The 24,980-nt window shown below is 29.6% G+C and overlaps 2 protein-coding genes across 6 annotated transcripts in view; one reads left to right on the top strand and one right to left on the bottom strand.

Annotated features, from left to right (window-relative positions):
• The window catches only part of Atg18a (Autophagy-related 18a), a 73,256-nt gene extending 64,826 nt beyond the window's left edge, over positions 1-8,430 (top strand). The window contains exons 12-13 of one of the 5 annotated variants that reach the window (XM_067044782.1): positions 1,176-1,247; positions 7,426-8,430. In XM_067044782.1, coding sequence (XP_066900883.1) covers positions 1,176-1,247; positions 7,426-7,535 — 182 coding nt within the window. In that variant the 3' untranslated portion in view covers positions 7,536-8,430. Of the gene's footprint in view, positions 1-1,175; positions 1,254-7,425 lie in introns of all 5 variants that reach the window. The other 4 variants (XM_014421900.3, XM_014421897.2, XM_014421898.2 and 1 more) reach the window with 4 other exon arrangements.
• A 9,246-nt stretch (positions 8,431-17,676) lies between these two features.
• The window catches only part of LOC106681533 (protein takeout), a 15,296-nt gene continuing 7,992 nt past the window's right edge, over positions 17,677-24,980 (bottom strand). Inside the window, exon 7 of the mRNA XM_067044785.1 lies at positions 17,677-20,702. Coding sequence (XP_066900886.1) covers positions 20,539-20,702 — 164 coding nt within the window. The 3' untranslated portion in view covers positions 17,677-20,538. The remainder of the gene's footprint in view (positions 20,703-24,980) is intronic.

Genomic DNA, 24,980 nt, shown 5'->3' with positions numbered 1-24,980 from the left:
TTAATCCAACTTATTTGTGTTTATCATTGACCGCACCCCCAACCATCTTCTCCTCGTTCATAGGCAAGTTATTGTAATCACCATGAAAATTGAAAGGGGAAATTTTAACACATTTTCAATAACGGGTATTCTAATTTCTATGAAATTAGAAATACATAATATCTATTGTATAAAATATATTTGATTCTGTAAAACTAATTTAAGTAATAATAGAAATATGTATAATTAAAATTTTGTTGGTCAACTCTTTCTTTTTTTATATCACGTTTTAGATATAAAAAGCTTTTTTTTCACTTTTAAATAAAGAATCTTATAATTTAAACAAATTAAATCATCAAAAGCAATTATTTCATGCCAAAGAAAACAAAAGTTTAACCGCCTATAATATTGCTAGTAACTTGTGTTGTAGTGAGACTCTTAGCACTTGATTAAACAACTCCAAAAAAAAGATTAATTTTTTAAAACTTCAAACTGTCAGATTTCCAAATAATATAAAAAAGATTAAATAAATAAAAATAATTATGTACATTCTTATTGTTGAATTTTTTTTTAATCCATTTTTCTTGATACTTTCTTTTATCCGAACACCACCTGCATTAGTTTGGATTACCAAGATTACAATGTATTTAAAGAAATTTTTCTCAAGGAATTGGGTGGGGTAGGGTGCGCTTGTTCTGTTTTCATCACGGGCGCAGGTTTTTCTTAACATAGCCTTGTATATACATATACATATACATTCGAGTATTAGTTAAGAATATATAAATATATCGATAATCAAATTGAACCTAAACAATCCTTGCTTGTGTAGAAGTTCTTAAAGGAATGAGTAGATAATTTCAAAATTATTTAGATCCCATTACTTTGTGGAATCAAATTTTTGAACTGTAGTGCATTATGTTTTTGTGGAAGTATTAAAAGGTTAAATTAATTTTTTTCTTCTAAGCGAAATTTTTCTATTTGTATTTGATGCATGTTTTTTTTATTTCATGTGGTTTTTTTTTTTGTTATTTTAGAATATAGTTGTAATTTTTAGATAGAAAGACTGTAATGTTGTATATGAAAATTGAATATTATTTTAAGTGTGGATCTGATAAGTTTTATGCATGTTGTCAGCATGACTATATGATAATGAATATGCAAGGCTAAGGTGTTCTGTTTTGTATTTGTGTGTTAAGGCTCTGTTAGTACTTATGCTGGCATTCTCAAGGGAAACCCTCCGGGCACTATGTCAGGTACAGAATATACCAGTGCGTGTAAGACCTAATTTATAATAATCATTATTATACGTGTATCAATTATTATTATTGTAGTTGCCTGGTCTATAACAGATAATCCTTCTGTTATTTATTAGGTTTATAATAATTTAATTTATTGTATATATAAATATATTAAGGTGCCAAAAACGTAGACCACCTAATTTTTTGTGAAATAACTTAATGAATTTTATCAATTGTAATGCTGTTCTGGAAGAACAATGACAGCTGTAAACTTTGTATAATTGACTTTATTATGTCGGCAGGCTTAAAAATACACTTACACTAGATGTTTGTAATTTGTCTAAGGATGAAATTTAATGAGTGCAATTATGTCAATTTATAAACACTTGTGAGCCCGCCAACTCAATAAAGTCAGTTTCACAAAATTTTACAATTGCGTCATTGCTCTTCCCAGAGCAGCGATATGATGGAAAAATTGTATTAATCTATTATTTGAATTTTTCTCAGAGACTGGTTTGTTTATGAATGATAAAAAATATCCATGAAGTCTCAACTTGTTTATTTTCTTGTTATTCCACTCCTACGTTTCGGCCCTTTCTTCTGATCATTCTCAAGAATAACTTTCTAAACATCACAGCTACAATGTTCTCAACAGAATTGCAGGCTATTCTGTCTTTATCATATTATATTTTAGTTTAGCAACCTATTTCTTATCTAACTGTTCACTTTTTCTAATATTATTACATTTACACTTTCTAATATAAACTTATAACTCTCTTTATCAACAAAACATAGTATATTGGAGGAAGATAGTCCGGGTTGCGGTCAATAAAGGTGTCGAAATAGTAAAAGAAAACTATTAATTGTTAACCAACATTTTAGATCTTTACACATAAATTGTAGGAGACTACTCTTTAAAACTGGTTTTAAATATCGTAGAGAGGCAAATGTATAAGGTAGATTAAGTGGAGTAGATATTGTATAGGTGAGGTATAGTAATATGTAAAAGGGGATACTAAAAAATTGGATTAAAATGAACAATAGCCAAGAAAACTATTTATTGTTTACCAACGTTTTGTCTCACTTTGCAGAACTTCATCCGGGCTAAAAGAGAAAACAAGATACAAAAATTTTAGAATTAACAGAACATTAAATATAAAGTCATGGTTATTGTTCATTTTTATCCAATTTTTTAGTATCACCTTTTTCATATTACTATACCATATCTACACCACTTAGCTGTTGTACCTTATACATCTACCTCTTTATCTTTAATCTTTAATAAACCTCTTTAAAACTAGTTTTAATGAGAAGTCTCCTACAATTTATGTGTCTAGATCTATATTGAGAATTTATATCACACCTGGTTATAATTATTAACAACTTGTCTCCAGTCTACCAACATGTATATATCCTCATATTGTTATTATTAATATTTTATTAATTTTAGTATTTCTACATACTTAATAAACTTAACAATTGTTTTGAAATGTTTTTTTATTTTTAATGTTCTGTTTACTCTAAAATGTTTGTATCTTGTTTTCTCTTTTAGCTCCAACGAAACCCTGCAATGTGGGGCAAAATGTTGGTTAACCATAAATAGTTTTCTTTTACTATTTCGACACCTTTATTGACCGCAACCCGGACTATCTTCCTCCAATATACTATGTTTTGTTGATAAAGAGAGTTATAAGTTTATATTAGAAAGTGTAAATATAATAATATTAGAAAAAGTGAACAGTTTGATAAGAAATAGGTTGATAAACTAAAATATAATATGATAAAGACAGAATAGCCAGCAATTCTGTTGAGAACATTGTAGCTGTGATGTTTAGAAAGTTATTCTTGAGAATGATCGGAAGGAAAGGCCGAAACGAAGGAGTAGAATAATAAGAAAATAAACAGGTTGAGACTGATATTTTTTATTATCGTTGATGAACAAACCAGTCTCTAAGAAGAATTCAAATTATATATTAACAAAATTTTTTCATCATATCACTGCCCCGGGAAGAGCTATGACGCAATTGTAAAATTTTGTGAAACTGACTTTATTGTGTTGGTGGGCTCACAAGTGGATGTAGTAGATGTTTTTAAATCGACATAATTGCACTCATTAAATTTCTTCCTTAGTGAATAGTTTAGTACTATAATGTCAAATTACAAACATCTTGTAAATGTATTTTTGAGCCTGCCGACATAATAAAATCAACTTTACAGCTGTCATTGTTCTTCCAGATTAGCATTATGACCTACAATCTGGACAAATTTTTTAAAAATTATAATCGTCCTATGGTCAATAAATTAAGAATAAGAATGTTTTTAATTAATTTATTTACTCTCCTCCTTGACGTTTTGAGGATACTGTGCCTCTCTCTTAGCTTCATTTTGATGAACATTTCAATTTTTTTTTTTATATATACAGACAATGTTTTATATTAGAAAAAAGTTAAAGGATGAAGGAGTTGCATTTTCTGAATTGACAAAATTTATTATTTATTGAAAATTGCCACTTTATAAATGAATTCATTATGAGGTATTTCCTGTTATAAATTATAAAGAGGCAATACCTCATATAGAATTTGTTTGAAAAATGGTAATTTTCAATAAATTATAAATTTTGTCAATTCAGAAAATGTAACTCCTTCATCCTTCAACTTTTTTTAGATGTTTTACTGTATAAAAAAAAAAATTGAAATATGTATCAAAATAGTAGTACTATTAAGTTATATCACAAAACAACTAAGGTGTTCATTTCTTTGTTTGCCTGAGTGTATATTCCATAGAGCCATACACTGTCAATCAGATTGACAGTAAAACAGAAATGGTTGTTTTGATTGTTAGGTTAAGAAGACAAATGGATTTCGTTAAAAAATTATGAATCCTGATCATTTAAAATATTCTCCATACTCCATCTGCCTTGACCTTACAATTTGAACTACCGTTATCAGTTTTACTATCAATTTGATTGACCATGTTGCGGTCCTTTATGGAGAGTTGGAAAAGTAATGTATCAGAATATTGCTGAAATAGACTAATTTTTGTACATGCTGAACTCGACCAAAACATTTTTTTTTCTTTTCAGAGTAGATAAAAGATCTGTCTAGGACGGATAATAGAAGTATTTTAAGTTAAAATTTCAAAATATTCTTCTACATATAAAACACTTTGCCTATTTTGGCTACTTTGTGACTTATACTATTTTTATCGCTCTCCTTAGAATTGTTACTTATTAATATTTTCAATAAATTTAACAATTCTAGTTTATTTATTAAATTAAATTTTTCTAGTAAATCTTTTCTGATTAAAGTTGAAAATGGTAGAGGAGTTTATATTGTTTACTCTTTATTAAAGCTTTTTAACGACTTCCAATTTTCCAGAATTAAGATTAACTCGATGATTAGCTACATTCATAATTTAACTAGAATTTTATTTATAAAAAAATATACATGGGTCCTGTTGAAGTTATTGCTATTTTTATGTTATTTGAAAAAATAAAAATCTTTAATTAAAAATTTTTTATTTTTATATTGCTATAAAAATTATTATTTAAGGATTTCTCGAGGTGGTAATAAAGAATATATATATTTTGAGAAATTGTTGATAAACCGTGTGTAATATATAAAATAAAGATGGTCCGGTGCAGTCAAGAGAACTCAAGTAGTAATTTTAAATATTTATTGTGAGCTAACGTTTCGCCCCACTTTCATGAGGGCTAAAACTGGATATAAACAACTAAAATAATATGACAAAGTGAGAGAATAGATAATATGAAATAAAAAATAAACTAAGGTGTGGCTAAATTTGGGGAAATTTATATTAAAATAAACAAAGGAAATTGAAGAAAATATAATGAAATACAGTGAAAAAGTATAAATAAACAAGAATTAAAAAAAGGTATTGGACAATTATTGAAAAATTAATAATAAATAAATAAAAATCAAGGAAATAGGAAAATAATGAACACAATAGGATAGGGGAGTGGGGGGATTGGCGGTTAACAAATACGTTTCAATATATATTTTGTTCCCGCCAAGAATACAACAGTTTAATAAAAGATAACAAGGCGGTAATGCAATCAATAATGTTCGGGTTGTCTCCATTTTTCCCGTTTGAATTGTTTGTATCAATTTTTTCTCCTTTAGTTATTCTTTAATATTTTGTATTTATCCATTCTTTATTAGTCTTGACAATAAAAACTGGTTATTTATTATTACTATTTTTTTTTTGTCAAATCATAAAAATTAAACATACTGTAGAGAAAGATTTTTGAAAATTTAAGTATTGTTGAACAATTTCAATAAAGATCATCAAGTTTTACATTGACATATTGGTTTAATGGTTTAATCAAACTAGTTTTGAGCTATAACGTATTTATACTTCGGTTATTTCCTCACTTTTTCCTCTTTTCAATTAAACCATGTTTGTTACAACTTCTACTAACACTTTGACCGCTGGGCTTCCTTGGAAGATTAGTTCAATGCACATTTTTTTATATTTTCTTTTAATTTAAATAATTATTATATAATGTACAAAATATATTATTATTTTTTTTTTTTTTTGGCCAAGACTCCCATTGGAGTCCTATACTGCCTAACCATGGTTGGGGGTCAAAGTTCTCCATTTTGTGGGACCTCCACTCAATGAAAAAAGTGAACGTCCCAGGCCGGATTTGAACCGGCACCGCCAATAGACATCAAATTGGTAAGACTGTGTCTTAACCACTGAGCTATGGGCGGCTCAATACATTATTTAGCCCATTAATAAAGTTTAAATTCTGTTTTTTTTTAAACCATGACAACTATTGTGGTCACTCGTATATGCCACTGAAACTAAGTATGCATTCAGCTGAAACATGAATGTTTTGCATTTTTTTTTTTTTTTTTTTTTTTTAACAGAATTACTGAATAAGAGCTCTAGAAAGCTATTGTATATATCCACATTTTCTATAAAACATTTAGACACCGTTAAATAATCCAAAACAATTGTAAAAAAAAATTTAAATAAAAAAAAATCTTTTGAACATTTAAAAAATGTTATTAGAAGTGTATAAAATAAAAGAATACATAAGTAAATAAATTTATTGTTGGAAGAAGGTCCGAATGGCGGTCAATAAAGGTTTCAAAATAGTAGAAGAAAACTCCTTATGTGTCACTTCAGTTGTCAGTTTTCTTTCAATCTGACAGCTCCGCAAAGTGGGGCGAAGCATGGTTAATAATGAATAGCTTTCTTTTAATATTTTGATACCTTTATTAACTATCTTCCTACAATCTACGTAATATGATCAACTATATTTTTCCTATATAAATAAATTTATATACTTCAAAAAATAAATTTGATAATAAAAAAACAAAATTGAAGTAGTATAAAAATCCTTAAAGGCTGCAGAGCCCTGAATGATCGTAGCTGGTGGAAAAACTGAATACAGTTTGAGACAATCCAAGGTTAATAAAGGGAGGTGCTAGAGCTCTTTCCACCACTCCACACACAAGTTAAAAAGTGACATCCCTTAACAATACCTTTTCATTATATATGCTCCCAAGCCACCACAGCTTGACAATAATGTGTCGTTCCTTTTTTCTTTTTTCACAAAACTTTTTATGTACATCCTTACAGTCATATCGTACAATGTTTGTATCTTGTTTTTATTTAGTGGGGGAAAATGTTGGTTGCTAATTAATATTTATTTTTACTATTTTGTCTACTGCTGACCGTACCATCTTCCTTTAATAATTTATTCTTGTGGTATTTTTTTAAACAAAAATATTCTTCCAATAATTCTTAAAATAATTGGAGTATTAGAGTATCTAGCCGAGCAGGGCTGAGAACTAGTGAAATGGTTAAGTATGAATGCTGCTGTACCTGGTAGGTATTAATTTGTTAAAACTTTTTTTTTTAAATTAAGTATTTAAACAGAGAGAGAGACGACTATGTATATATAGTTCAGGTTATAAAGCCTGTGTTTTATTATATCTGTGCAACTCTTTAAAATCTCAAACCTTATTACACACTGAGTCATAAGTTTATGAATTTCAGAAGGATTATCTGATCGTTAATATTCAAATTATTTTATTTTATTATTAATTTATTTATTAAGTACGAACACTATTTTAACATGAAAACTTCTTATTTCTTCACCGATTTTCTCCTGGCCAAGTGTTTATTTATCGATATTGAAATAGTTTAGTGACATTAGAAAGATGTTTTTCAGAATCGGAGAAAAAGAGGGAGATTGCTGCCGCTGTAGAGAAGCCAGAGAACGAGAACTTTAAACTTACTGATGACCAAGAATTTCCCCCGGTTACTCTTAAAAGTGATTAAATTCAAATATACTGATTTTCAAATGATTTACATTTTGTAAAGCAAGTTCATGATTATTGTACTCACCAAATACATTTTATATAAATGTAATAGAAAAAAATGTATTGATGAGGGCAGAGATGTTTGTGATTGTGGCATAAATACTGGGCGAATGAAAAAGAAAAAAAAAACTGAAAAACTAAATCAGTTTATTTTGTAGTACTGATTGTAAATATATGTACAGTTTCGTCTAATATAATTTATAATACGTATAATGAAAGTATCTTAAATAATATTGGTTGTTTTATAATTTTAATTTGTGTGTCTTTTCTGCCAAAGACCATTATGTAATAGTTTTAATTAATTAAAACAAGTTATTTTTTTACCTTAGCGATTTGCGTTGGGCTGAACTATGAAATCTCAATAACAGACTACAGAGTAACAGCTACCAAGTTGTTACGTGTTCCAATAATAAGTGGTTTTAGTAATCAATAAGGGTTGTGACTATTACACGTAATCACTTAGTAGCCGCTACACTGCAATCCGTTATCGAAATTTTCATGTTTACCACATCACTATTAGCAATAAGTATCTTCCACCATCTTTTTATGCTTATTCTTATTATTTTTATTGTATTGTTTGAAAATATATATCGTATGTACTTGTTTTCTTTTCAAATTGATTTTATATACATTAATAAATAATTTCTATTTTATCGATAGGATTCGTGAGTACAAAATTATTTTTGTACTATACAGTTGCAATAACTATAGTCATTTTTTGAGAATGTTTTATAATTTGTTTGACATTGTGTTAACGTATAATTTTTTGTTTTAATCTTAAAAATTATTATATTTTTCTATTCCTATGTATCATAAGTTCCATTATATTATTAGAAACTATTTTTTTTTCTTTTCATTGTAAACGCTTAAGATATTTTGTTTTTTAAAATATTGTAAAAGTGTTCTACCAATGTGTAATTTTATATACATTATAAATAAAATAGTATATTTGAATTTTTTTCATTCATTCTTATGTATCTCGTTTGGAATCTTAAAATTATGTTCACTTTACCCAATTATATCTAGTTTCTTATCTGATTCCTATTACATACTTTCATTTACCCACATATGAAATATTTAGTGATGGGGAGTATTGCGGACATGAATGTACATCTAGTTTTTAACAGGAATGAACGTTTTAACCAAATAACCACATTATGTAAAGTGTTAACAGCCTAGCTCTACAAAGAAGAGATCTATTAAACAAATTACACTTTAAGTTTAATAGAAAAGATGACTATAAATTATTCACTGTTGCAATACTTTCATGTATTAATTTTTTAGATGAGCCTTTTAGTTGACAGATAGACGTAACTCCAATTTTAACAGTTTTCCGAAAAGTACTTTTAATAATATTTCTCATCTTAAAATTATGACAGAATTAACAGTTTATTAAATTTGGCTGTGAACCATTAATTTTTTTTCTTTATTTGATAATATTTACATAAAAATACATCCTGTAAATGTAATCTAAGATCATAATGGAGTGATAAAGGCATCTAGAGAAACTACCCATTGGTAGCACTCTAATACTATTTCTACATTAGAAGGTCTTGAGGCCATCTTCTTTTCAGGCACCTCAGAGGATTGTCAGGAATGGAAGAGGAAGCAAGGTTAAAGAAACTAGTTGGTTAGGAAGTATAATGGAAAGGGCTAGATCGGTTACATATGAAATATTAAGGTCTTTATGGATGATTTTATTTGTTATATAGTTAGGAACATTTAGAGTTTATAAAATATTTTGGATTGTAAGGATGGGATACAAGAGCAATTCGAAGTTTTAGTGGAGCCTCAAAGCTCAATTCAGTACATCCAGATTTATAGTCATGTAGATCAATATTTTGTAGTAATGTATTGGAAGCTTAGGCTGTTTGTCCAATAAGTGCTGTATTAGTTGGAATCAACATGCAGTTTCCTGTCTTGTGTGAGGATTCCAGGTTAGTCGTTTGTTCAGATATAGTCCAAGGTAGTAGATCTGTTCAACAGGGATAAGAGAACCCATTAATTAAAATTTATTTTTAATAGAATCAGTAATGCAAATACTAAGAATGATTTTATTGAGTTAGTCATCTTGTCAACTTTACTGAAATTAAGAAAAATAATTATATAATAACTAGGGATTAGGGGGTAGCTCAATGGTAAGGCACTGTGCTGCAAACTCCAAGGGGCCAGGTTTCGAATCCAGCTGTGGCAGATAACACTATAATTGTTTGGTTTCTGGAGTCCTCCAGGGTCCACCTAGCCTCATATAGTGAGTACCTTTAATTGAGTAAAAATACAGTTGTCGAGCCTGATTCTAACCAAATCACCGAATTTTTTGAAAATTCGACCATTTCAATAAGGACAAGACCTTGCTGACATTAAAGATCAAGTTATTCAATGACATACTTAGTTAATTCAGAATTGTTAGAGCTATTTATAAGAAAATTTAAAAATGTTTTATAAAAATTCGGCATTTAAACCATGTTAAACTATTTCAGAAAAGATAAGACCATGGTGGTATTAAAGATCATCAAGTTCTACAATGACATACTTAGTTACTTCAGAATTGTTAAAGCTATTTTTGAGAAAATAGGAAAAAACGTGTGAAATCAATTCTATTAAGTACTTCATCTCAGTCCATTTTATCCCAAAAGTGGCGTCACAAGCCAAGCATATAGCCATACTAAATTTTTAATTTCAGTTTCATGACTTTTTGTTTTCGAGTTAAGCTGTTCAACCGCACATACATACTGACCATTTTTGAGGCTTAAAGATTTAGGGGACCAACTAAAAAATCTAGAGGGGTTACTGTAGCAGCGTGGTAACGTGCCTGTCTGCCAATCCAAAGGTTGTGAGTTCGAGTCCCCAGCCCTGTCCAGAATTCTTCAAGCATATGATTATTCAATTTTCACTCACAATCTCTCCCCGGACATTTGTGAGGCCCGTTAGCCAATGGGTGACACTAAAAAAATAGGCGTGGGAGTGATGAACCCACCCTATGAAAACCACGTCATGAAACAGGTGATGGACATCTAAGGCCTCGGCCTTAGACGGCCACGGTCTGACGTGCCAATAATAATAATAAATCAAAAATTATAAACTATTATATTACCATATGTGAGGGAAAAAATTTTATGATTGCTAAAGGAGAATTATTTCCCAAATTGAAAACAAAATAAGATAAGCTATGTAGATGTATAAAATACATTGGGGAGTATTAATGGTAAAATTTGATATCTAACATATTAAGTTGTAGAAGGTAATGAGAGATAAAAAAGCCATAAATATACTAAATTTAAAAATTTTTTTTTTGTGTTCTCATAGTTGTTACAACAATAATCATATACAGCAGAGGTTCCCAATCTTTTTCAGTTTGTGGATCCCTAAATAATCGATTTTTTTTCTGCAGCACTCTAAAAACATCAGATTTTTTCTAAATTTTTGACTTTCTTGAAAAATTGGGAATATTTCTTTTTTTTTAAAAGCGATTACCCATTTAACAGCAAAAAATTAAAAACAGATACTTACTATTTTCCTTTGGCTTTAAAAACAGATACTTACTATTTTCCTTTGGCTTTAAAAACAGATACTTACTATTTTCCTTTGGCTAATATAAAATATCTAATTTCAATTGTTTCGGTAATATCCATATTAACTGGATAACCAGCATGTGGTTAGGTTAGTAGAAAAATAAATTAAACATGAATTTTAATTTCACAAACAATTTATTGAACACCCATTGATGATTAACATTATAAAAATTATTGGAAGATTGTTGATTGACCGTGTGAATAGATGAATGGAATATGGTCCGGGTGCGGTAAAAAAAAACTCAAATAGTAGAATTATACTATTTTATTGAGCCAAAAAACGTTTCACCCCATGTTGCAGGGCTTCGTCAGGGCTAAAAAAAGATACAAACACATTGTTACAAAAGGAAAAAAAACATAACTGTAAAATAACAGGGGTATAAAATGTAAAAAAGTAAGATATAATAAGAAAAATTAAAGGTTGTAAATTGTAAATGAAAAGGGTAATAGTAACAGATAGATAAGAGAAGAAATATTAAAGAAAATACAAATAAAGAGATGTAAAAAGAAAAAAACACCAATCAAATGATGAGACAGAATGTATACCTGTTTTGACGGCAGTCAAAAATAAAGTGACCGTTGGTATTGGGAGGAGTGGGGACGACAGTTATGCCAAAATAACGAAAAAAAAAAATTTTAAAGTAAACAAAATACATTAAATAAAAGTATTTATATATATAATATAATTAGGTGAACAGTAAAGTATAAAATAATGGGATACAATGTGTGTAAGTAATTAAGAAACAAAATATACTAAATGAGCGGGGATACAGAAAAGTGTAAAATATAATAGGAAATTAATAATAAAGTAATTATTATAAGTACACTTAAGAAGATAACACATGAATATAAATTAAAAGATAGATACATGAATACAAATGAAACTGGAAGGATAGTGAATATACAAATTAAAAAAAAAAAAAAATTAAATAAATAAATTAAATGAAAAAATAAATAGTATAATAATAGGGTCAATAAAATAGTATAACTCTACTATTTGAGTTTTTTTTTACCGCACCCGGACCATATTCCATTCATATAAAAATTATTAATGGGATGGATGGATGAACATCAGGTTCACTATACAACTTCTCAAATCTCGGAATAAAATTGGATATGACAATCCTCATTTCTTGTTCAACGTTCATTTTCGAGCAATATTTACTTTTTATTACCGCGAACGTTGAAAACCCAGCTTCGCACAAATAGGATGTTGCAAATGGAATTAATATTCGTAGAGCTTCACCACTAAGCTGTGGACATTCCTCTTTTACTGATATCCAAAAATCAGAAAGCTCCATGCTACCAAATTTTAACTTTAAAGTATTATCGCAAGACAAGTCAATAAGAGATTCTTCTTTAAAGAAATAAATTCTGATAGAGCCTTGGTAAATCTATCATTAACTACTTCAAAGTATATTTCGAACTTTTTTATAAGCTTTGATAAGTGATCAACAAAAATGGATTTTATATTGCAAGACAAACTAATTTTATTGGAAATTACAAACTAGTGCAACAAGGGAAAACAATCACTGATACACTCCTCATTAATTTTTATTTTCCATAGCAGTAATTTCTTTTTTTAATAATTGAATATTTTGCGGTGCATACTTTAGGAAACACTGATATATAGGTCAGTTTTTATGTACAAAATTAATTTATACTGTATGGTAAGTGATAGTAGAGTGATGCAAGCATAACTACTGATTTTTTATTCAGTAAGTATTATTTTTTTTTCAAGAATGAAGTATTGTTCTGTATTGAGGATACTTGGACCGCATATTTAATTTGTATTGTGTAAGATGTCAATATCATTCCTAGATATCAATAGAAAAAAATAGTAACACCAAGTAATCCTGTTTAGAACATAAACTGTTCCCTACTACAAATTTACTCATATCACTGTGATACCTGTTTTGAGTGACAACTGCTTCTCTAATAAGAACTTAAAAAACTTCATCTGATGAAGTTGTGTTTTTTAAGTTGCAACTGCGACTACAAATTATAAATTTAGTTCATCACTACCTCAGGCCTTGTGGATATCAGAATTGAGGAATATGCAAAGCAGACCTGGCCACTATTATATAAATTAAAGAGTTATTCTATGAAATAATTACTATCAATTATAATAACCTGTGCTTATTCTTGTGATAATTATTGAATATTTTAAAAATTCATTGAAATAAATCAATTATCTGTGAATTTTCTTATTTTTGAACTACATTATTTCACATAAACTAAGAATAATTTTTTTATTTTTCATAAAGTTATTTTCGTCATAAATTAAAGTTTCCCTCAGTGAGCTCCTCCACTTTGCCCTTCTTACGGCACTCCTTGGCCAGCTATACTCTCAGGCACATCTCCACCTGGCATGAGGTCTTCCCCTCCTACTCTTGGGCTCCTTCTTAAATGCTGTTTCGAGAAGTCCTTCCCTGTCCATCTTTTTAATATGGCAGTACCATTTCAATCTTCTTTCCTCCATTACTTCCAGCACATTCTTACTTCATCCTTTCATTTCTGACTCACTATGTTTTTAGTACTCCAGCTGACTTCCTCCTACAATCTTTCTTCACAGCCAGGAGTCTTTTTCCTTATGATTTTCAATCGGGCACGTTTCTGAGCTATAGAGCATTATGCTTTCTACCAGGGTCTTATATATTAATTTCTTCACTTTCGTATAAATATTTCAACTCCAGAGCACTGAATTTAGCAATAGCTTTCCTTCCATTTATTTTTTCAATTTCCTACTTCGACATACATTTTTTTTTGTATAGTTGTATTCAATAAATATATTCCTAAAATCCATGAATACTTGAAATATACTAACCATAACTTGTTGCAATAGAAGTGTCCAGAGTGTAGTGGTATATTGTTTATTACAATTAGTTATGCAAAAAACATCATAAAGGCCTATTTAATCCAGTCCCGATTATAAATTAAAAATGATCTGATAAAATAGTCATCTCTTCAATCAGGAAGTAACCATTTTACAAATATAATTCAATGGATAATTTCCTCTCAAGTTATCAGGTTTTTTCGTTAAAATCATCTTATGTTCTCATAGTAAACATTGGGTTGAAAAGAAGTTTAGTTTAGTTAGTTTAATATATATCCGAAGTATTAATAATTACTCATTGCCAAATTAAGGGTACTGATACTTTTGCAAAGACTTCTGGGTACAGCTTTCAGGTTAACTGTCAGCTGGACACCGACAAAGCTAGGTAAGCAGTCCTGAGCTAATAACATCTTATGGTGCACCCGACTTGTACTCAGTGCACTTCACTTTGAGTTTTAAAAGCAAAGAAGCAATAAATAGAAAAGATGAAAGAATCTTAAACTTCAAAGAATGCTATTCTCCTCGAAAAGGTAATCACCCAATGAAATGGCTTGAAAGAAATCCAAGAAGGTTGAGTGGCCAAAAATAAGCTGTTTGGAGGTAGACAAAAAGGAAAAAAGGCAGAAAGACAGAAAAAGGATATTCAAGAGTGCAGAGGTAACGGAGGATTCGCTCAGTGGTTATAGGACAGTCACAGGGTAGCAGATCAGAGAGAGTACAGCCCAGGAAGAAGAGAAGATATCAAAAACAGTGGGCCAAATTGGCCAAGCTGAAGAAAACAGAGACTACAGCTAAACAGAAGCTAGCCCCTACGCCCAGATAAGCCTGAAATTTCTGTGGCAACTAAATTCAATAGTAAAGTTAGTAGAATAACAATTTTAGCCTCAATTTCATTTCATATATACCAGTATTAATTCATAACAATCATTATTGTTTAAGTATTCATTGCAAAGGGCTCTCATAAATTAAAATATGCCTCATCTATTAATAGTAAACTTAGTGATTTTGAGCTCTTAAACATAGTTGATAACTTGAATATCCTGCATGGCACCTAATTATTTTAAATGAGTAGATTGGTAAACGCAACACCTTAAGAAAGGATTTCCAATGTTAATTCTAATCAATTTCCATCAGCATACCGTGGCAGGAGGGTCTGTTGGATATAGTCTCAGATTTAGATAGATATATAATACATTCTTTATTAGGTCAATTTTTATAATGAACTGATAGAAATATAGGATACAGTATTTAATATAAATATATTATAAATGCTGCTTATGGAACACCTACCCTATTAGGAAAGTGGATAGCCAGAAACTTTGCAAGTTGAAGAGGAAATCTATATTTATTTGGGTTTTCTCAGAACATCTCCATAAATTTATTTTATTGATAATATTACCAAATATTAGATATTTATAATGCTACATTGCTGTTTAAAATTAGTAAAAATGCATTAAAAAATTTGTGTTCTTCCTTGAAGCTTTTAAGGCCTGGGAAGTTCTCCATTCTGGTATTCCTCTGAGGGACAAAAACAGATAGATATAGCTGATTGATTGATAAAGAATTCTGTTGATACATCTCTGTCTTTTGTGATGTAGAAGGTCCTCACCTATAATAAGATATATTAGTTAAAATGGCTAGGAAGTTTATTTTCGTAGTGTCCAAAAAAATCACTTACCCTCCTTTTTTCTTTAGGTTGGCCATTTAATTTTCTCAACATAATTAATTACTTTTTAGAAAATTAAGATTTCTCATCTCTCGTTAACTCATCTTCATAAAAATTTAAAATTTCTCTTAAAATTATTTTAATATTTCTCTAAATGAAATTTGAACGATCGATATATGTATTATTAGATATATTTATCAACAAAAAATGATCATTTGGGACTTATGAAAACATTTATCAACCAGAAATATGTCCATACAAATTTAAGCTGAATTGGAACTGCCGTATGCTAATTATCAAATGTTTAAATTAAAATCAAACAGCTTCTATATTCTTATTATTTCATAGTTAATAACGAATGGTAGTTTTTTTTTTTTTTTTTAAGAATAAAACCATGTCTCTTAATTCCTTCCTTTTAGTTCTTGTGAGAAAGGAAGGCTATTGCAAGTTCAACACGTGAACTAACCTGAGGAAGGTTATGAGACCGAAATCAATTGTTAAGGAGATGAATAAAATACACAAGAAGACACATTTTTATCCTTATAAGCAAAAATTATGGAATCCTTGAACACTATAGCCATAATTCAAGAATTCTTTTTCTTACCTAATAGCAATTATATAATAGTTGTTAATAATGGCCAAAAAGAAAAGTTGCCTAAACATATATATCTTAGAGGAAAAGTATTTTTTAAGTAAAAAATGATGTATATTTCTTAGTAAATCAGATGATTTAAGGGTGTTACGACACCGCTATCTCCTGGTCTATACTATAACTAATACAGCCACCTAAACCGCTAATGGCTAGACTTGACCCAAACTACAGCTCACACATGAACTACTACTGTCATTAGGCAAATAATATTTGCACTATTTCTTGTGTATATTTTAATGTAACACCTGTAACAACCATATAATATATTGTAATGTACATAAATGTATTATTAGATGCAATAAATATTACAACTGAATCTTCTGATCCACTAGAACCAATTATCTTAAGAGCCCGCAGAGTTGACTTAGTGCAACTTGATGGATTAAAGTGGGATTTTACCCTTCAGGGAATTCTCCTTAGGAGGCTGTGAGTAATAATATACAAAGTGGATCAGTACATTCTAGTGCTATGTTAGGAAATATGTATTGGACTGTTATTTTACTCTGCCTTCTCTGTTTCTTTCTTCCTTCTTATACCTTGTCTTCCTTTTCTAAGGCTGCTAGAGGTTCGTTCTCTATGGAGTGGAGTTTCCATCCTTCGAGGATATATGGTCTAACTCCTGTAAGACTCATCCTGTCTATTCATCTCCTGATCTGTATAAACATGCTTTGTCATAGCCTTCTGGTAAAGAGTACCTCACATCTTCAATCGGAATTAGAACCATTTAATCGAACATAACCACCTCGACAAGGGAAAGGGATAACACAGTATTTGTTCAAATCGCAGCCAAAAGTATCTATATCTGATGAATTAAACCCTTATATAATCTTACCAAACTTAAAAATTTTTTTTTTCTATATGACAACATTTAGACCAACCAAAACTGGTTATTGAAAATAACCAACAATAGCAGAAACTACTTATAGTCTGATTTAAACCTTAGATTGTACCAACAACTTTAAAAGATTTTTTTGTTTGCAAAAACAATAAAAAATACACAATTCATATGAAGGTAAAATAAACATTCTAAACTTTGGTTAAGGCTTTGTACTGTTAAAAAAAAATTGAATATTCAATAATTTACAGTTAATTTAATTTATCATTGCAAACTTTTCCATTAATCTTCACATAATTTTCATTTAGTTAAATATATTTGTTGAAAAAAAAGTAGAAATATAGTCAGGTTATATTAAGATAAAGTTATTTGAACAAACATCACTGTAGTAAGATATTGCTGCTGAATAGTAGCACATCTGACTAAAAACATAAAGTTCTGACTTTATTTAGAATTTGACATATTATAAAGCTATTAGAGTTATTACAAATTAACTTCTGTATAGGGTAAAATTTATGGAATAGTTCAAACATAAAATGAAATATACACTTTTTCTTGTAAGATATGCCACTATTCAAGAAAAACCGCAATATTATGATGCTCATTATTTGGAAGCATCAGAAGCGTGTGGATCAGGAAGGTTTTTTTTTAACAAATGAATAAAGAGTATGTGTTGCTCTAATGGACACTATAATGGAACAAACCCTGAACAAGGGCAACAGCCAAATGTCCCACCCAGGTCTCATAGGCGTAGGTAGGATTTCATCAAGGAAGAGGGGGGCAGGCCTCAGCCATAATATATGTGTATATATACATATATTCCATTCTTAAAAGAAAGATATCTAATTCCGCATTTGGAGAAATAACCACGCCATTTTATTTCTACTTCATAAAATTCAATCAATTCTTTTTAAATTTTTATTATCTATAATCACAATAAATTATTTAAAATGAAACGACTGAATTTAAGTCGTTAACAACAAGATTTATGAAGGACTGGCACAATGAAAATTTAAGGCATTTTTGCACTCTGATTTTTTGGACGCCACCAACTTTCCCCGCCATTACCTTCATAATTATAGAATGTTTCCAGAAAAAATCCATCTATCAAATAAGTTCACTATTTCTTTTTTTTTTCTTGGGTCCCAGTAATCAAGGGGGAGCCGTGCCCCCCCTGGCCTACGCCCATGCTAGGTCTGAAGCAATGTTGCCATTAACTGTTTTATTCATGATTATATTTACAAATTATTTAAATTGCAGATAAACATTATTAATTCCCAATCAAATAATAATAATAAATTTTCCTTCCTAAGATTTGATTTGTAATTAAAATTAATTATTTGTAATCTAAAGACTTTGTATTTATAATTATGAACAAAACTTCACTGTTGATGGCAACACTGCTTCAGACCATGGGACAGCTAGGCTTTAGTTAAAATGTCCATTAGTGCAATATGTGCTCTTTGTTATTTTTTTTATAAAAACCTCTCTGATCTGCAACAAAACTTACATAAGTCGTCCATTATTACCTCCTCAAGATAACTGAAAATAGGAATATGCATTAGAAAAACATTAAAAGGCTGATCATGTTAGAACGGTTAATCAATCTTTAAAGCTGCCTAATGAGTTGTATGTAGATGTAATTTATGATTTCAATTGTCCAGGATTAATTAATGAACAAATGAAAAGAGTGGCAACAGAGCAGGTGAGCTATGGGACACCAGTACCTGCACCATAGTGTCTGATTACTGTTACTGCTGTGAAAAATAAGGAATTTATACAATTTTCCCGTTTATTATATTATAATTTATTTTTTCTATTAATTATTGGTGTATAAAATTATTGATTAAATAAAATTTACTGAGTATATGATGAATGAATTATAATGTCGAGCGTAAAATAGCTGATTTTAATTAATTGTTTTCTTGTCCCACATCTAGAACAATTATTACTAGTAGTTTCATACTTGGAAAATTCATTGTAAAAGTCTATTAACCCTTTTCTGTCCAAGGTTAGATTTCATGTTTCTGGATTGTACATATTTTAACTCGACAATTTTAGTTTTCATTACGTTTTCGTGAAAAACTGGTTTCGAGTTGCTGGTAGCCAACAAAATGGTGCAGAGTGCTTAAGGGTTAAGTTTCCTAAACATTTACTTAAACAGAAACTGTCTTTGAACGTTTTTTATACTATTTTTAAATTCTAGACTAGTGGTTCCAACCTTTTATTGAAGTAGAAAATGGCGGAATCCTTTTGGTTGAAGTAGAAAAATCCCTGAGACTTGGATATCTACATTACAACACCTTAGCAAAATTTGATATGGTTAGGGCTAAAATGCATTAAGTTAATGTGGAATGACCCATTTCTAAATTATTTCACGGATTTTACACTGCTCTAGATATTAATTAAGACAAAAACTTTAAAAATAATATACCAAAAAATACATAAACATTATTAATACGTAAACTCAACTCTGGAAAGAAATAGTTTAAATAACATTGTGATCAAGATGGTTGGAAGAGTTGATTTTCAAGTGACAATCAAAAGATAAGAAGCAATTTGACTTTTTTAGCTAAACCGATTCTCTCACCTCCCGTTCTAATATAAATCAGCCTTAATTCTGCCGGATAAAATTAACAATTCCTGTTTCCGTAGAAACAAAAAGTGAAAAATGACAGAGATATGCTTTAGCCCTTTTTTAGAAAATAAAAGAAGTTTTCTTATCAATAATTTATGGCAGTATTCTACAAATGAACTGTATGCATTTTTAAAGTATCATTTCACATTCTATAGTTTTTCTCTCAAAGTTGTACAGATTTTCTTAAATAAATTATTTTATAACAATTCAGTAAGAAGGAACAATAAAAATATATAACACCGGCTCACTTAGGACATGCCAAATTATTTAGTTCTTAGAACACTTAAATTCCATATATCTTACACAAAAATGTTTTTCTTTTGTTTACTGATATTTTTTCTATCATGACTGGGTATCAGTAAATATTCTTTCTATGTATATTGTTCATGTTTCCTCTTCTCATTTTCTTCTACAACTTTTTTCTGCTCTGACATACTCTTAGTTGGTGGCCTTGTAAACGAAATAACAATCCACCTCTAGTAGAGTGTACCATCAAGATTTAACTCATAAATTTACAGTATAATATAGGAGATGTTTGTAAAATTCAAAAAATTGTTTTCATAAACCTTTAGGTATTACAAGATCCATATACCTGTCTTGAATTAAAATTTGTACAAGAGATTCTTTCATGATAGAGTGAAAGGCCTTACTACAGGTCCTATTTCTACACTAGCGATAATGTTCCAAAGGACTACAAGTGTTTCTTTCTCAATTTGAGATCCCTCTTTAGGTCAATATCATAGATATTTTAAACTTATTACTATCAGACTTTGACACTCATCGGGTAAAGTTCTTCTAATGATACTCTTTGGTACAATCGGTTCACATAGTCTCTGAATATTTGAGAGAGGGCTTCTTCAAAACTGGGTTTCATTTCTCTCAGCACTTCTTCCCAATTATCATTTAATATTTTATTCATACTGTCACCTGAAAAAAAGAAAAAATATGTATCAATACGTAGATTTCATACTGTGTATATTTATCAATCTTAAATCTGTTGTGGTCATTAAAATTTAGGTAAGATAAAATAATTGTAGTTATACAGAATGTTTCAGAGTTAAGTTTTTTTTAACTAAAAACTGTTGTTAATCAGGGAGGGTATAATAACAAAAGAAGAATAGCAAGAGAAGTACAATAATAGAAGAATATGTGTGTTGCACTTATGGATGTCACAAACAAACAAAACCCGAGACAAGTAACTTTACTTTGGAGATATTCAGGTCTAAATATTGCCATTGTTATCAATTGGTTAGGTTATAATAAATTAATATGTGTTCTAACTGATTTATTGTAAAAGTGTAAATATTAAAATTCATACTAAATGTTGTTCAAAGTGATTAACTTGAAAATTAAGACAGGCTAGGCTTTCTTTCTTTCATCTTTCTTTCTTATAGTACAAGAGCCCAAGAGGAGAAAAAGGCAGTTATTTCACCCCAATTTATGATTTTGATGAAAACTATGTATAATTAATAGTCAAAATTGATGAGTCTGCCAAGTATAGGTAGGGGGAATAAAAAATGGTGGCTGTTTCAAAATGATGAAAAAAATTAATTTTTCATTCGGAGCACTGTATCTTAAAAAGTAGGAACAACTCAGGAAAACGTCATTTAAAGATGAGCAAATTTGCTAAAATATGAGCCCTAATAGAGTTATTTACGTTAAATAGTTCTCGAGATATAGCTTTTTAAAAAGCAACATTTCATAAAAATCTTGTATGGGACGTACTGAAAGATCAGTAGTTATTGAATTTATTTTGAAAAATCTATATCTCAAAAACCATTTGACGTACTGATGTCTATTAGCACTCAAATTAAAGCTAGTTTAATGAGCTATAAAGTAGTTTATAATGTTTATCTTCGTAGGAGTAATAGTTTTCATGAAATTTGCTAATATAAATTGATTTATAGTTGTTCGGACAAATTTTTATTTGCCAAATTTATATTCATATGTGAGTATCATAAAAATTACTATCCCTACGAAGATAAGTGTCTATAATCTACTTTATAGTAAGTTAAATTTCCTTTATTTTGAGTGTTGGCGTCTTATGGATCTAGAAATATGTTTTTTCAAAAATCCAACATTTTATACGAACAACTAGAAATTAACATTTCGTGACTTTCTTTTTTGTCAAATATCATAAAAACTACTACTCCTACAAAGATAAACATAATTAACTATTTTGTTGTAAATTTAACTAGCTTTAATTTGAGCGCTGGCAGACATCTGTACGTCCAATAGTTTTTGATATGAAGTTTTTCATGAATCAAACTTATTGTCCGAACAACTATAAATCAATTAATTTTAGCAAATATCATGAAAACTACTATTCCTACGAAGGTAAAGGTCATAAACTTCTTTATAGTCCATTAACTAGCTTTAATTTGAGTGCTAATAGACATCTGTACATCACATAGTTCCTGAAATATAGATTTTTCAAAATAAATTAACTAACTACTAATCTTACAGTATATTTTTAAGAAATTTTGCTTTTTAAAAAGCTATATCTCGAGAACTATTGGACGTAAATAGCTCTTTTAAGGCCAATAATTCAGCAAATTTACTCTTCTTTAAATAATGTGCTCTTAGGTTTTCTAGTGTTGTTGGTAGTTTTTAAGATATAGAGCTCCGAATGCAAAATTAGTGTTTTTTAAGGTTTTGAAACAGCCACCATTTTTTATCCCCCTACCTATACTTGGCAGACTCATCAATTTTGAATATTAATTATACATAGTTTTCATTAAGGTAATCAAAAATTGGGGTGAGATAACTGCCTTTTTTTCTTCCCAGCTCTTGTACTATTAGTAGCCATGCCAGAATGGCACTCAATATATGTTTGTCACGTTCTTTAAATCTGAAATCATTGGATTTTTTCTTGTGGGGTGACATTAACTAAACAGTCTATGCAGGGCTAATTAAAAAAATGACCTTAATTCTTTACAAAGAAAGATTATTGAAATTTACGAAATATTAATAAGTATTCATTGCCGTTTGGCCATCAAGGTTATGTTAGAAAGATGCCAAGCTTGTCTTAATCCATTAGCGCCATGCGTTACCGTATAGTAAGTAACAAAACTAGGATGATTACAAATTAATTTCTACTACGTCATAAGTCTTTTAGGGTCAAAAATTTCATGATAGGGTGCTACGAATCTTCCTCTTAAACTTAGTATTAACTTTATGATTCATTTGTCTATTGCATTCTTGTGAAACCTAATATTGTTTACGTGTTATTCTGAGATCGCCACACTACCTATCTCTCTGGGCAAGTAAGTTAATAAATAATAGTTAAGTTCTAATTTGCTCAAAATATTTTCAACAATAGATTGTTTAACGTTTTCCTAAGTGATGATTTAATTTTATCGTGTTTGATTTGATTAGGCCTTTTCTAGAGAGTTGTAAGTATCGCTGTTACTGTACAGCAACGCTAGGCGTTCAAGGAACTTTTGTTTATTCTTGCAGTTATAAGATGGCAAACTACAAGCACATTGATGAGGAACAGTTTAACAAACTCAAGTTTGTTCAAACAACCTAGATGGACCTATGGAACAGCTTTGGACAAAAATAGTGGCTTGCTTTATTGCCGATGGAAATACAATGCAGTTATTAACACACTATCAACGAATTTAGGAGCAGTTGGAGGAAAAATGCCAAAAGATATTTTCCAAGTGAAAAGAAAAGACCGAATGTTTTTCAGACCAAAGCTATGAGCTTGTACAACAAGCCCATGGAAGGTACTGACCAAATGGACCAAAACATTGCTTGCTACCGAATCAATATACATGGCAAGAAATTGTGGTGGCCAATTTTTACTTGGCTTCTAGATCTGGCTCTTCAAAACAGTAACAATATTTATACTAAAAACAACAATGTTTACCAGATAGATTACACAAGAGAGTTGGTTAAAATATATTTGGCTAAATATGGAACAGGAAAAAAGTGCAGTGGAAGACCGTAAAGATCAGTTGAGGCTTCGACTTAAAGAGTGCCGTACAACATAAGGTATGGAGGGACCCATTTTGTAATCTATAGTGAAGGCAAGAAAAGGAAGAGATGTGCTGGAAAGAACCATAATTCCTTAGGAATCACAATGTGCAATACATGTAATGTCGAGTTATACATTTCCTGTTTTAAGCCAGACCATACTAGGTCAACCAAATGGTGATTAATTTTAAGAATATGGGTTTTTATAAATAAGGTGATTAATTTTTTTGAAACATAAATAAAATGGAAAATTTAAAGCAAGAATGTTTTTATTTTTACCCTTCTTTTTAACTGGATATATTTCATTTATTTTTATGAATTTCACAAATCAAGTGGAGAATAAAGCAAATATTTGAAATAGAATATACAAATAAAGCAGCAGATATATGTAGATCAAACAACAAATTATTTACAATTCACAGCAGTGAATGCGCCTAGCGTTACCATATGGTAACAGGAAAAATTTTGAAAACTGGAAGAGTTGAAACCAAACTTTTTTTTTTGTGTAATATTATTTTTAAAGTAAGTGATGCATAGCAATGAGAATCTTTAAGTATTAATTAGATTCGAAGATGGATTTTAGGAGAAGAAGCTGTGGCATATCTTAGTTGCAAAAGGTTTTAAATGAAGAAATAAGTAAGAAAGTAGAGGCTGAATAAAATTAGTAAAAAAAAAAGGTTGATGTATGGTAACATCATGCGAATGGAAGAGAAACGTTGGTCCCTGCTAATCCTAAGTAATGCCTGGAAAATAAACATAGACAGAGAAGATCTTAGATGTGAACAGAGGACATAAAAAAGAAATGACAGGTAGAAGTCTGAGAGAAGATGATTGCGATGTCAGAGATCAGAATTACTGAGTATCAGCATGTAACATAGTTGCGGGATCCAAAAAAAAAAAATTATCTATATTTTGTAGAGCTTTGCTTAACTATGTTCAGTTGTCAACATCTTTTCTATTCCAGTTTGCCAGAAAGTATAGGTCATAACTTGAGACTGGATTTTTGTGCAGTAAAAAACAAAAAAAACATGCAACAAACAACCCAAAATCATGCAGTAAAAACTCAGTAATACAGTAAGCAAAATGTGCACTTAATCCAAATCATGGATTAACATTAATACATGAAAGCATACTTATCCTTGTTTGAATTAATTAAAATCGCAAAAGACTCTACATTGATGCAAAATAAAAAAAAAAATTAATAACACTGATTTAAACCTATAA

The sequence above is a fragment of the Halyomorpha halys genome, unplaced genomic scaffold (assembly GCF_000696795.3).
Source record: "Halyomorpha halys isolate HHAL.00 unplaced genomic scaffold, Hhal_1.1 Scaffold346.1, whole genome shotgun sequence".
NCBI classification, from domain to species: domain Eukaryota; kingdom Metazoa; phylum Arthropoda; class Insecta; order Hemiptera; family Pentatomidae; genus Halyomorpha; species Halyomorpha halys.
Note: the sequence above shows the minus strand (reverse complement) of the source record. Positions and strands in the feature narration are given on the sequence as shown.